This window comes from Enoplosus armatus, chromosome 6 (genome assembly GCF_043641665.1).
Source record: "Enoplosus armatus isolate fEnoArm2 chromosome 6, fEnoArm2.hap1, whole genome shotgun sequence".
In the NCBI taxonomy this organism is placed as follows: domain Eukaryota; kingdom Metazoa; phylum Chordata; class Actinopteri; order Centrarchiformes; family Enoplosidae; genus Enoplosus; species Enoplosus armatus.
Window position 1 is genome coordinate 19,066,703 of NC_092185.1, and position 14,411 is coordinate 19,081,113.

Consider the following 14,411-nt stretch of genomic DNA (forward strand, 5'->3'; position numbering starts at 1 on the left):
AGGTGTTGTAGGTCTTCATGTTTTCCGTTGCCTATCAGCGCTCTTCTTCCTGTTTTCCTCTTTCACTTATTGAAAAGAAAGAGTTGTTCTTTGGCTAGAAACTTGCTATAGCACTATAGAGCCGTTCATTATTTAGCATACTTTTTAGCACACTGGTGTTAGAAGTCTCTGGCAATTTTGCCACTGACTTCATGCAAAATTTAATGTGTTAAGCCCAAAACCTCGCTGAACAAAGCTGTTGCATATTTCAGAGTGGTTTCAGAGGCTATTTGAATCATCCCGCCATCTATGTGCTGTAACTACGATTATAAAAGCACTTCATTAAATGTTGAATGTCTCTGTTCGTAGATATTGGTCCATTTTGATTTTCTCATCACAGTTTCGGACTACACTGAATAGGTGTTCAGTCCTAATTGACTTGCAACCTTTCAGTGGAGATAGGCTATTGAATAACAGCCATTATTCTTATGTCCTAAGACAGTCCAGCCAGAGCCTCATGCAGTGTCAACATGCTTTACTCCACAGAAAAATAAGTGGAGTAGATGGGAAAGGTTGCTGTGACCGTATCGGGAATATTTTATGAATATTTTCTGGTTCAGATCTCACACTATTACTGAAAATTTCATTTTAAACCTTGGTTGGATGTTACCACAAAGGCAGTCAGTCATTCATTTATTGTAAAAGCAGCAGCTGCTGGGTCCACATTGGACATTGCAGATTACAATCTTTGTTCTCTGGTGTCAAGCTTTGGAAGAGAGTTGTACTTGTTCACAAATACTAATTGGATTGTCCCCGAAATAGAAAATGTAATTCTGAAGTTAAGTGAGATTTCTTTTTATCTGGCTACTGCAGCACAATAATAGAGTCGCCAGGCCACAATTTGCATTGATAGAATAATGCAGCTGATGGTGGAAACTTTACATCTTAACAATTGAATTCTTATTTGAGCCGTTTTTCATTAACAAAGTGGTTTAACTGTGACTTGCATTATTTCTTGCTGTGAGAGGTTAGAATAAAATAAAAGTGCCTTGTGTGGGCAAAAAGAGGCCCTTTGGAGGGGTTTTTCTTCACTCTTCCTCACTTCACTGTGAGCGTAATGTTGCAATGTTACACATTGTCTAATTTAGATAAACAGAATCAGATACTCTAATGACCAATTTTCAGCTTCCCCTGCAGTGTCCACATTGATGAAATACAGTTCCTTGATCAAGTTTACCCCCTTATTTCCTAGTGGTTCAATTATAGCACAATAACAAAAGAAGAGGAGCATTTTTTGCAACCTGAATTATAGCTCAATAAATTTTTGTAAGGCTCACACTGCTGCCTCTGTTGTTCTTAGCCTAATTAAATGATTTCCTCAATGGAGTTCATACAACAAGCCTAGGCTCAGGCAGGAACTGGGTTGGGCTGGGTATCATTTGAAATTATTTGACACCCATACCACACTTCAATACATTAGTATGAGATGCTCATTAATTTCCTGTCAATAGACTATTTGTGATGTCAATATGCTATGTAATCAACTAATTGTTTCAGCTCTAAAGGCCATGGTGATTTTAGTGACTGAACTGTTACTGTTGACCACAGAGAACCTACATCACTCGGGACATCATAGCGACTGACGGGGGAAACCAAAGCACTTCTGTGGAGCTGGCGGTCACCATCACCAACGTGAAGAACCAGCCTCCGCAGTGGGAGAAGGAGAGCTACAGTGTCGTCATCCCTGAAAACACAGCCAGAGACACGCCCATAGTGGTACGTGCGCATGTAACTTTGATTGCAGGTACACTGTCTATATTAGGACACATGTTGTTAAGCTGGTTTCTCTATATCTTGCCGTTTTGGGTGTCTTTGCTGTGATTGAATCAGCTGAGTGTTTGTTTGCTTTCTCCAATGGATTAGTGGACAGTCTGAACGTTATTCACACAATGTGTTCTCTTTGTGCTCAAAATACACCTTTGAAAGCTTGTCAGTGCGCTGGAAAATGTGTATACGTGTTTTAGTTTGATGCTGTAGGAGAAAGCTGACATGGGATTGCATGTGCTAAGCAAGTTTCATCACTCCAGGCTAATTAAATCCATTCAAAATGTCTCCTTTGATGTGAAAAATATATAGCTGTCAATATGGATAGCACACAATCTTTTTTTTTATCAAGGTCTTCACAAGGGGATTCACTTTGAGATAAGAAGTTATTTCAGGACTCAGACAACAGGTTTGACTCTCCTCCAACTCTGTTTCTTACTCCGATAATCAATCATCACAATGATTGTAACCAAAATTTGACATAACCTGTGCTTCTTTCAGACTTCCTTTAAGCCCAGAATAATAACCTTCTTTTTAGTGAGTTAGCAGCTCAGAGCAGTTGAGTATTAAGCATGAAGCTAGAGCCAAGAGATGATTAGCATACCTAGCTTAAAGGCTGGAAGCAGGCGTAAACAGCTTGCCTGTCCAAAATTAAAAACATGTGCACTACTAGCACCTCTAAAGTGTACTAATTAGCATGTTGCTGTCTATGGTGGACCGATTTGTTTTGTTACATTCGGAGCTAGCTAGCCCTGCTGAGTCTTTATGCTAAGCTAAGCTAACCATCATCTGGCATCTCGTGGAGAGGTATCAATCTTCTCATCTCACTCTCTGCAAGAAAGCACATAAGTTTCCAAAATGTTGAACTGATCCTTTAAAGCAAGAGAGTTGACTGGGATGTGACTGTACATCTATGACTTCATACAGATTGAGTCAGTCAGCCACATGAGCTTAAAACTGGAGAGCAGATTTCTGCTTTTTTTGCATCAGTCTTCCCTAACTTTAACATAGCCTGAGATCCAGGCTTTCAGCCAATCAAAATCATGATCTAACTTCTCATCCTATTCAGACAATCAAGGCGACCTCTCAGCTGGGTGACCCAAGGGTGACCTATAACTTGGAGGATGGGATGGTCCCCGAAACCAACATGCCAGTTCGTTTCTACCTCTCCCCCAACCGCGAAGATGGCTCTGCATCCATTCTGGTGTCCGAGCCGCTGGACTACGAGACCACACCGTTTTTCTCTCTCCGGGTTCGAGCGCAGAACGTGGCCGCTGTGCCTCTCGCAGCTTTCACTACAGTTTATGTTAATATTACAGGTGTGATTTGTACTTTTCTCACTTTCAATTTCTACATTTTATAAATATTCTTCGACTGCATGTTCAGATGGTAATTGTGTCTTTTACAATTTTCAGTTTTATGATATTTACATATAGCAAATACATGTAGTGCGTGATAATTAACTGCTGGGTAATGAAATTAGCTGTCAAAATGTGTGGGTTGAAAAGATAATAAAAGATTTAATAACTTGCAAGATGCCAACAAAAAAAATACATATAAATAATTTACTGTATATAATATATGTCAGACTCAAAACTATTTATCTGTGGTTTTACAAACATATTGCCCTTGGCCAAAGGATCAGTTGGTCATTTGATTATCTTTTAGCCATTAAGTATCATGTTGAGTTCATGTGCAGGAGGAGAAATCCAGCATCCACAATGTTCAAGTCAGCAGCTACAGTAAATAGTGTTGCACAGGTTACAGCTTTAGATGCTGGAGAATTTATTACCTAATTACTATCTGGAAATTAACACATTGTAAAATTAACTAAATTAAATCTCTCTTCTCTCCTCAGATGTCAATGACAACGTGCCGTTCTTCACTTCTTCCATCTATGAGGCCTCAGTAACAGAAGGGGCCCAGATAGGGACTTTGGTTCTCCAAGTGTCTGCCCATGACAAGGACCTGGGTCTTAATGGAGAGGTTTGTGGTTATCTATTTGTGTTCATGTTGCATAACTACAAACCTTTCCAGACTTTTTCCCTTGCTAAACCATCCATGTAACACTCAAAGGAACATTCTGTAACATCACACCACAATCCCTCTAGTGAGGAAGCTTTTGTACAAGTGTTGTCGAGGTGATGTTGGGAACTGTGCCATCGCCACTGTGTGACTGACGGTGACAATATCAGTGGGATAGAGTATCGATCTGGTTTTGCAAGTAATGAGAAGTATGATAGAGACTTCCTGACATTTTCAGCTACAAAGCCTCTACTTTCTGCTATTTCTGCAGGTTTATTGCTTGAAAGAATACTGGAACGTAATTTTCAAGTTCTCTGTGCTCCACAGATCACTTACTCTCTGCTGAGTGACAGCAGTGGCGACCACCATCTGTTCCGCGTAGACCCGAAACTTGGGATCATCTACACAGAAGCGGTGTTTGATCGTGAGGCCCGCAGCTCCTATTTGCTGGAAGTTCAGTCAGAAGATGGCCAGGAGTCAGCGCGACCTGGCAAGAACAAGCAGCCCAACTCAGGTTAGGAATTATGAGGATTTTAATATTGACATCGGACTTTTTTCATCCACTATAAAACTCCTCAAATTTTCTCATTTTGCTTCATGTCTTTAAAGGAATAGTTAGACTTTTTAGGAAATAAATCATTCGTTTTCATTCAAAAGAGTTAGAGGAGGTGATTGACAACACTCTCATATTTGTATGGTAAATATGAAGCTACCACCAGCAGCCAGTTAGCTTAGCTTAGCACAAAGACAGGAAACATGGGGAAACAGCTAAGCCTGGTTCTGTTCAAAGGTAACAAAGAGAGGCATCTCCTCCAAAGCTCACAAATGAACACGTCATATTTTGTTTGTTCCATCCGTACAAAAACCTGTTACCGGCCAAAAAATAATCCAGCACATAACCCCCCCCCCCCCACCTTTAAAACCACAACTTGTCTTTTAGACAAAGAAGATATAATATGTGTTAATTAATGAGCTTTAGAGGTGCTGGTAGGCAGATTTTGTTACCTTTGGACAGAGGAGCCAGGCCAGCTGTTTCCCCTATTTTCAGTCTCTCTGAAAGTTTGCGAGCTTTAGCTATGCGAATGCTAAACTAAGCTAACGTAGTAGTTTCGTATTTACCTCACAGACATGAGAGTAGTATCAACTTTCTCATCTAACAAAAAAAGTGAACAAGCATACTTCCCATGACGCTAGGGTCATTATTATGCAAGTAATAAGTTAGTGACAGTTAATTCATTCGTAATAGTGTATCTTTATCGTTTTTAGTTGATGTTTTTCATGGTTGTTACATTCAAAAAGACTATAAGTATTTGAGTTAGCAGAGTTAACTTTGAAGTGACCTCTGGCCCGGTGCAATCTCCCATTCATAAAAAGCAGCATTTTTCTTTCCCTGTAAGCCCACAGGGCAAAACTGAAAACTCATCTATGAGGAGTTCTTCCTCTGTGTACTGTGTTTTAAACAGACTGCATTGGCATGACAATACATTCATTTACACCCTGGGATTGACTTTGAAAAATGAATCTGAATTTGATTTATTCCACTGCCATGACCAGACAGCCTCACTCTCTTCCATGTGAAAATAGCTCAGAGATTTCTTGGCACTGTCTTTTTTGTTACAAACCCTTTTTATTTCTCTTCTCTTTAATTTTGGCTGTTCAATATTTAACCAGTGCGGACTGCGTTTGTTTACCATGTTCCCTTTGTGACATTCTGGCAGTCATAAAACCTCAGCCTGTATCTAGAGTGACGTAGTACGACGTTTGTATTCAGAAGTGGGTCTTTTGCAAATGTTTGTGAAGGAGGTATTAGGGGTAAAGGGTGATGTTTTGGAGCAGCAAAGCCTTCTCTCTAGAGTTGCCAGGGCTGCTTAGCATTTGCAATGAGCCTTAGCTGTGTCTTGCGCTACAAATCTCCCACATCCTGAAGGGCTCATCTCCTCTGCAAACATTACCTGTCTCACTGCGTCAACACTGGGATACACCAAGGGGAGGAGGGAAATGTAAAAAACAAGCCTAGAAAATAGAGCCACCTTTCACCACCATCATCTCTTACTGCAGCAGCTCCAAATTAACATGTCACCCGTGTGTTCTGTGAGCAGATAATTTACTCTTTCTAACTAAAGAAATAAACAGTGTAATGAGGAGGGCACAGATAAGACACAAACACTTGTCATCTTATAAATATTTAACCTTCCCAGCAGAGAGGTTCTTTATCTACTCTCTGCAAAAAAGCAGCTTGTTGAGGAGGTTTAGCCCCATTACTGTTATTCTTTCTGTTGAAAACAGTTAACCCTGTTTAAACAATAAACTCTTGACAAAATGAATAATTCATGTAATTTATAGCACATCTTTGTGAATAATGTTTTTTCTGATTTCCATGTCAATGAGGCACATTACGTCGGGTTAAGTGCCTCTTCCCCACTAAACAGTGACAATGAATTGTAGAATCAATAAACAGATGGAGGGAGAAGACACACGTACAGTGTTTAGCGAAGTGTGTGTGTGTGTGTGTCTGTGCGCTGTGTCGCTTAATCTTCTGCCATTCTGTCATTCTTGCAGACACAGCGTATGTGAGGGTTTTCATCAGCGACGTCAACGACAACAAACCAGTCTTTGCTCAGCGACTGTATGAAGTCGGTGTCGACGAGAATGCAGATGTGGGCCTGGCTGTTGTCACTGTTAGTGCTAATGACGGGGATGAAGGTATGCTTGATGAGGCAGCAGACTGAGGAGGTCCCAGGGAGATTTTACTGATGCCACTTCCCAGAAATAAAGGTTAAAGAAGTTAGCCAACCAGAACCAATATAGAAGTTTTTTGTTAGACACTTTGAAACTTTCTAGATTGCTTCCGTTATGTTTCCCCAGACTTCGCTTTCTTGAAATAACTGAAATATTTTGGCACTCTATCAGTCAGTTTTCCAGCAGTGAGTTGTGTGCCAAGTAGGCACCTTTTTGCAAGATGGCCTGCATTTGTAGCAGTATGCATTAAGTGATCCCGTGGGCAGTCTTTCCCAATCTGGCCTGAGCTCTGCGCAAATCATGCTGCTGAAATCATGCAGTGTGCTAGATTTAGCAGTAGTCATTTGAGTGCTGGGTAATGCACTGTAGCACATATGTTCCAAAAAGAGTGACACGCTCCCACACAGTAGGTGGGCGGGATTTAACCAATAAAGCAGTTGCTCATCCTCCGTACAGCAGTAGCCTAAGATCCCTTTATCAGGCATGTTTAGGTCCGTTAATCAAGTATTTATGGTGAGCGGGGGTGCAGCTTAGGCCAGGCTGCAGCACTAATGATGAATAGCTGTGGAATAACACCAACCCCCAACATTAAAGTTGCAATACTGTTGCACTTGTGTCTGAGAGGCTACGCTCAATCTGTCTTGTTTAAAAACTCCACCCTGGGCTTGGCTGCTGTAAGCCTGCCAGAGCCCTGTGGGAGGCACGGAGCACTTTGTCAGCTAGGTTTGTGTTAATAGTTACAGATTAGTGTATTTACATGGGATTGTAGCTACTTTAACCCAACAGGATGATTGAAAGCGAAGACTGTTCATTCCAGGAGATTATTTTATCTATTCCAATGTTAAACCGTTAGTCTGGATGGTCTCCATGGAGACACAGTAGATAAGTTCAGATATTGACTTCCTCTTTACAAAACTACTTCCCCCCACCCTCTCTCAGGCCTCAAAATCATTCCCTAGAGGGCACTATCAGAGTACATTACTGTATGCTGCTTTTTACTCTCATGCTCCCTTTTACTTTTTTCTGCAGTCTTTTTTAATTAGTATCTGATTAAAGCCGAGGAGACGAGGTACAACGTTTCCATTTAATTAAGCAATCAAAACAAGAAAGGGATACATGAAAACCTACTAATGCTCAGGTTTCGGAGGAAATGAGGTGTAATACCCTTGTGGTTACGCAATTCTATTGCTAGAGTTATAGTGCTTCTGCTTAAACAGAAAGGACAATACTGAAATATTCAGCATGCAGAGATTTAAGGAATAATGACGCTAGCAGCAACCTGCTGTAAAGTCTACTACCCTCTTAAAATGTTGCTGCAATTAAGTTTTACCTTTAGATTTCAGTGACCTTATTATAAAACTGTTTATTTGCAGAATCAGGACAGCGATTTCACATTTCCAATCATGCGTTTTGTAATTACTGCCACAGGAGCCAATGCCAAGCTGCGCTACCAGATTACATCTGGCAACAAAGGTGGTGTTTTTGACATCGAGCCAGAGGTGGGGACAATCTTTATTGCACAGCCGCTGGACTATGAGCAGCAGAAGAGATACAAACTACTTGTCCTCGCCTCCGACGGGAAGTGGGAAGACTACGCGGCTTTGGTGGTTACTGTGGTTAATAAGAACGACGAGGCACCCGTGTTCTCCATGAATGAGTACTATGGATCTGTCACAGAGGAGCTTGATGGGTCACCTGTGTTTGTGCTCCAGGTGAGAGGCTGAGATGATTACTTCTCAGAGGTTTTACACTGCAGTTTTGTCAGTAATTACCTTAAACCATAGGCCTGTAATTATCTTCAGAGCGCTCTTTTTTTAAATCAACAGCTTCAGTACAGAGTAGCTGTATGTGATGGTGTTGCTTACAATTTCTTAATGTAACATGTTATTTCATGTATCTACTGTCTTTTATTCTTCATATACTACCGTAGTTTGAAAAATTATGGAATTATCATTCCACTAAGTTAGAGAGACAGCAGTGATTTATCTTGAGTGGGGAAATTTAGCAGTAAGGCTGTCAGATCCACTCTGAGGCCAGATACAAGAAACATGCCTGATCAGAGCTCATTGCTTTAATTTAGGTGGTCAGGAAAAAGTGCAAACACTTAAATGGGCTGTCGAAAAAATCCAAAAGCAAAGAAGACCTGGGTGACGGCTGAAAAGAGATAAGAGAGAGTAGTAATTTGGGTTTGACTGGATTAGTATTTATCTCTGCAGGTGACAGCTACTGACCCAGACAAAGATGCTGACCAGGGCGCCATACGGTACTCCATTCATGGCCAAGGGGCAGAGTCACACTTCATGATCAATGACATCACAGGGGAGATGTATGCCCAGCGCACCGTGGACCGAGAGGAGCGTGCCGTCTGGCGCTTTGTTGTCATGGCAACGGACGAAGAGGGCGAGGGACTTACTGGCTTTACGGATGTTATTATCAACGTGTGGGACATCAATGACAACGCCCCCACCTTCTCGTGCGCACCTGATAATTGCCACAGTAGCGTGGCAGAGAACTCACCTCCTGGAACATTTGTTGTGGAAATGACAGCGGTAGACCTTGATGATGCAGCCGTGGGTCAGAACGCAATCCTCACCTACCGGATTACTGAGAATGTGCACAACGCAAACAATGAAGACCTTTTCACTATTGATTCCAGCACCGGCACCATATCTGTGGCAGCAGAGGGTCTGGACAGGGAGTTTGCTGACAGCCACCGGCTGGTCGTAGAGGCCCGGGACGGCGGGGGCATGATTGGTACAGCTACCGCCGCTATAGTGGTAGCAGACATCAACGACCATGTGCCAAAGTTTAGAGAGGACTGGTGTGGTGCTCGTGTGCCCGAGAGCGCTAATGAAGATGCTCCTATTCTGGAGTTGAGCGCTGTGGACCCTGACGCTGGCACGTATGGACAGCTGGCCTTCAGTGTGGTGGCAGGAGACCCGGAGCAACGATTCTACATGGTCAGCCACAGACTGGGGCAGACGGGCACTCTGAGACTGAAGAAGAAGCTGGACTTTGAGAAGCCAGGGGAGCAGCGGTTTAACCTTACAGTCAAGGTGGAGGACTCTGACTTCTCCAGCCTCATCCACTGTCTGGTTCTATTGGAGGATGAGAATGACAATGCCCCCGTGTTTGCCCCGAATTCCCACCTGCTCTCCCCTTTGCCTGAAGACGTAACCGTGGGAACCAGCATAATTCAGGTCACGGCCTCTGACTCTGACTCAGGCCTGAATGGGGACATTTGGTACAGCATTCTCCCTCAGTCTGACCCATATGGACATTTTACTGTCAGCCGAGCTGGTGTGGTCACAGTTGCCAAGCCGCTGGATAGGGAGACAGTGGCAGGTTATGAACTGGTTGTCATAGCGACAGACCGGGGTACGCCAGCACTGACTGGCAGTGCCACGGTCCACTTGCTGCTGCTGGACATGAATGACAACGGGCCGGAGCTGGAGACAGCCTACACTCCTGTCCTGTGGGAGAACGGTCCAGCACCTCAAGTGGTTTGGCTCAACAGGAGCTCAACTCTGCTTCATGTTGTGGACCGAGACTCCCCAGAGCACGGACCCCCTTTCTTCCTCTCCCTGCCTTCACTTTACTCTATCGACTTCCACCTACAGGACCACGGGAACGGCTCTGCAACGCTCACGGCCCTGCGGCGATTCAACAGGGAAAGGCAGAGCGAGTTCCGCTTGCCGGTGATTATGATTGACAGCGGCGATCCACCAATGACAGCCACAAGCACGCTCACCATCACCATTGGCGACCAGAATGATAACGCCCATCAAGCAGGAGAGAAAGATGTCTATGTGCATAGCCGCAAGGGTGAGTCGCTCGCTTCCCCTCATTTCATTCTCTTTGCCCCTTGCTTTCGCTACAGAGCGTTTTACTGCAGGCAGAGCTTGAGTGAAGAGGGGAAACTAAGGCTACAGCTGAAGGGAAAACTTTTCACTCCCATACCTGCTCGGTGTAGTCTGGAATTCATAATTGCACTCTTCCTTTTACATTCTAACAGTGTTTTGTTATGGTAATACCGTTGTCAAATCCTTTCTCAAGCCCTCAGCACATTTTTCCCTTGCCAACCCTATGCCTAAAGCTCATCTGAACATCACATTATGATAAGAATCATGATTCTTCTTTTTGTATTACCCTACAGGTAAGTTAGTTAGGTATGTTGGCTTGTTAGTGTTTTGATCACACACTCAAGGCAGTATTGCTAATTGTGGAGAACAGGAATGCCGTGACTCATCCAGTTCTGCCATGGTTTACCCAGCTGCAGTACTCTGGCACTGCAGGTCGATAATAACATAATCCATACTGAGATAGCCGGCTTCCTTAAGCTCCACGCTCTCTGAAGTGGAGCACTGAGCGCCTATTCATTCCAGCAGTGGGGCTCCACAGTTATGAGCATAATAAGTAGAACAGAACACAAGAATGCAAGATAAGGAGAAGAGAGGGACGAAAAGATAAGTGTTGGCATCAGCAGATTCTGTCCAGACGGAATCAATGTGTGTGTGTGTGTGTGTGTGTGTGTGTGTGTCTGTGTGTGTGTGTGTGTGTGTGTGTTTACCTATAACAGGAAGGATGGCAAATGCGGCACTGGGGAAGGTGTATGCCCCAGATCCTGATGACTGGGACAACAAGACCTACACTCTGGAGACAAGCGCAGCCAAGTAAGAGCTCTCTGTTAAATGCATATAATTTTTTTCTGAAAAACATGCTGATCTCCAAATGTGCAGCACAAGTACAACTGCTAAAGCAATAATGTACCAGAAGAACTGCCAACAGTGTAGGAATGTAAAAATAAAGAGGATGTGGACTCAGCGTTGATACCGTATTTCTCTAACAAGGCCTGTTTCAATGATATCACTCAGCCTGAAACATGCCTAACAGGTACTTCTCCTAATCCTAGATCCAATTCCCTGGCTTCTAATATAAGATACACTTTCCAAAGGACTTTAATCATAGCCGTCAACAGTGATTGCCACTCTGGAAAATGCAATCAGATTCAAACAAACTAAGAAATCCCGGTCCACCTGTATGATGTTCCCAAGATGAAACAGACACGTACGAGCAGTCTGACTCCATCAGGGACCTTGTACAGTTATTCAGCATTCACACCCTCAAGATCAGATTAGAAATACCAATTGCATATTTGTTTTATTCATATAACAAATTCTGACAGTTACCATGACAACTATCAAGCTCTTTTGGAGCCAAAGAATTAGACATTTTTGTCTTCTTCTTCTTCTTGGCGTTTTTGTTCTTTTTCTTTTCTTTTTCAAAATGAATTTGCATTCACATCCTGCTGGAGTGAACCCAGGTACCACTGACCAATTCTCTACTTGTCTGTTTGCCATCTGTCAGGTATTTTTCCTCTGAACAAGAGCTCAGAAACAAAAGAAGCCAATTGTCTTTCTTCTTTTCTTTCTCCTCTCTCATCTTCCGCTGAAGCCGTCCTCTCCTACTTAACAGCTCCACTGCTTTTCTCAGGTACTTCAGTCTGAACCAGAGCTCAGGCGTGCTCACCATGCGACAGAACACCCCAGCGGGCAGCTACTGGTTGAGGGTCGGGGTGTCTGATGGGGTGTGGCCTGACGTGATCTCAGGGGTCAGAGTTCATGTCAGGGAGCTGGAGGAAAAGGCCATCCTGTCGTCTGCCTCGCTGCGTCTGACCGGTAACGCTAGCAGAAACACTGACTCACCTGATGGCATGAACACTGTGTTAATTTTGAATCGTTGGGTGCCTGCAGCTCTGCAGGTGGATGGGTGTTGCTGTGATTCAACCCTTGAGTTCATCTGTTATGTCTCTACATGACCCCTTAAACCAATATTGAGTATAATAGTTTTTCAATTGGATTCTCTCTCTCAGTCATCCTCCACAAAATAGAACGCTTGCTCTTTGTTGCCGCTGTTGTTGTTAAATTTGAAGATGATGTTGAGAGAGACAGCATCTGCCACAGGCATGAATAAATTGGTACTTTTCGTTGAATGATTATCATGTTGTCAATCCAGTTAACGCTGAAATAATAAGCTGTCGGCAGAAATTTTTATACTTGCATTCTTTAACATTTCTAAGCATTGTAAAGCAACCATTCACAGTGCTTGTTGGTAATAGTTTCCTTCTTCATCTTATTCTTTAACCCTCTGAAGTTTATGTTAGAGCGTTCATTTTTCTGTCAGTCTCTCAGAGCAAATCGGAGTTATAAAGGTCAATTTGGAAGTGTCAGGTAAAGTCCTTGACATTTAAAAAGCCATTTGGCGAACAGAGTTTGAAGGCTTTAATGTATGTCTCTGACTGCGAGTCATTATCATTTTTGGAGATTCATTCTCCAGATATTATTGGAAGGTGGCACCACAAATGTGATGGATTTCCCGGTCATTAAAATGTTTTAGACAAGGCAGTTCTTCAAGACCCTTTCAGTGAAGAAATAAACGATTTTTACTTGACTACATCGCGAGTCATTCACCTTATGAATGATTCAGTGAGGAAAAGGATCAATAGAGGGAGATGTTAGGCTACCTCTTGTGCTAATGGAATCTGGAACTCAGTAGACTTTGATCAACTCTGTAGTTGTCATTGACGAGTCAGTAGTTCTTATTGCATCAGCCCCCACTCTCTTTGTCTCCCGAAGGCATTACAGCGAGAGATTTTATCGACTCTCACGTCGAGGGGAAGAGTCGGCTGGAGACGTTCTGGGACTTCCTGTCTGAAACCCTGTCCGTCAGACCGGGGAGTATCAACATTTTCAGCATCGCAGACAGAGAGGAGAAAACAGTGGACATCCATTTCTATGTGCTAACCGATAATGGCTACCTTCGCCCAGAGAAACTGCATGCTGTCCTCACCGCACATAAAAAGAAGGTATATATACCATCGTGTCTGATAGATAGAGATCAATGCTCATATATCAAGTGATACACTTGGGAGCTTGAGGGGAAGAGATAACAGCTTTTTATCTGCCCTTTTATTTTCACACCAACTTTCTGTCTGTTTACTGCCTGCCCCTGTCATGTCTCTTTGTCTCTCCCATTCATTTCTTCTGTGTCTCCTTTCTTTTATTTCAATCACTGTCTTTCTTCCATGTTTTGATTGTGCATCATTTTGATTCCTCTGTCATCCCTAACTATATGTCTTGCTCCTTTAAAAACAACCAGTTATAGAATATTAAAAGCATTTATGTAGATTGCCTTCCTCTTTTGCATTGCTGGCCTTTTATCCCTTCCAAATGGAAATCATTGTGTACCCCTCACCACCAACATTGGAGATACAAATCCTTGTATCTTCACTGGCAATTATTGTAATTCCCGTATTTGTCTCCCTCATCTCCCCCTTCTTCCCTTTTCTGACTCTCCGCAGCTGCAGTCACTGCTGCGTGTGAATGTGAGTCAGGTGCAGGTAGACGAGTGTGTGCGCACAGACTGCAAGACATCCGGCGGCTGCTCCACGCAATTAAGCATCAGTGACTCGCCCACCCTGGTAGACTCAGGTGCTTTATCCCTGGTCTCTGTGACATTGGCGTCCTCGGCTATGTGTGGCTGCGCTGCCAGGGAAATGACCCACCAACCCTGCTCGTCCTACCCCAGTAACCCCTGCTTTAATGGGGGAACCTGCGTCGACACCCAGAATGGATACAGGTGAGAAGCATGTCTGCAGTTGTTCAGGAGGATTTGGAGTCGGAAGAAGCTCTTAAAAGATAGGAAATATGAGTTTCCTGGTGTGCTGCAGTCTTCTCTCCAGTCCTGTTAGACTTACTATAAGAGTGACATCTTGGAAAAATGAGCCCAGAATGACTAATAGCGCCCCTCGTGAGAAGAATCTCCTTCACCTGCAACTTGACCCA

The 14,411-nt window shown here is 43.3% G+C and overlaps 1 protein-coding gene across 1 annotated transcript in view; it reads left to right on the top strand.

Moving 5' to 3' along the window:
* The window catches only part of LOC139286668 (neural-cadherin-like), a 76,893-nt gene that overhangs the window by 41,309 nt on the left and 21,173 nt on the right, over positions 1-14,411 (top strand). Inside the window, exons 12-22 of the mRNA XM_070907556.1 lie at positions 1,588-1,755; positions 2,873-3,122; positions 3,662-3,789; positions 4,156-4,342; positions 6,388-6,531; positions 7,996-8,279; positions 8,784-10,392; positions 11,147-11,240; positions 12,061-12,245; positions 13,203-13,432; positions 13,928-14,205. Of these exons, the coding sequence (XP_070763657.1) occupies positions 1,588-1,755; positions 2,873-3,122; positions 3,662-3,789; positions 4,156-4,342; positions 6,388-6,531; positions 7,996-8,279; positions 8,784-10,392; positions 11,147-11,240; positions 12,061-12,245; positions 13,203-13,432; positions 13,928-14,205 (3,557 nt within the window). The remainder of the gene's footprint in view (positions 1-1,587; positions 1,756-2,872; positions 3,123-3,661; positions 3,790-4,155; positions 4,343-6,387; positions 6,532-7,995; positions 8,280-8,783; positions 10,393-11,146; positions 11,241-12,060; positions 12,246-13,202; positions 13,433-13,927; positions 14,206-14,411) is intronic.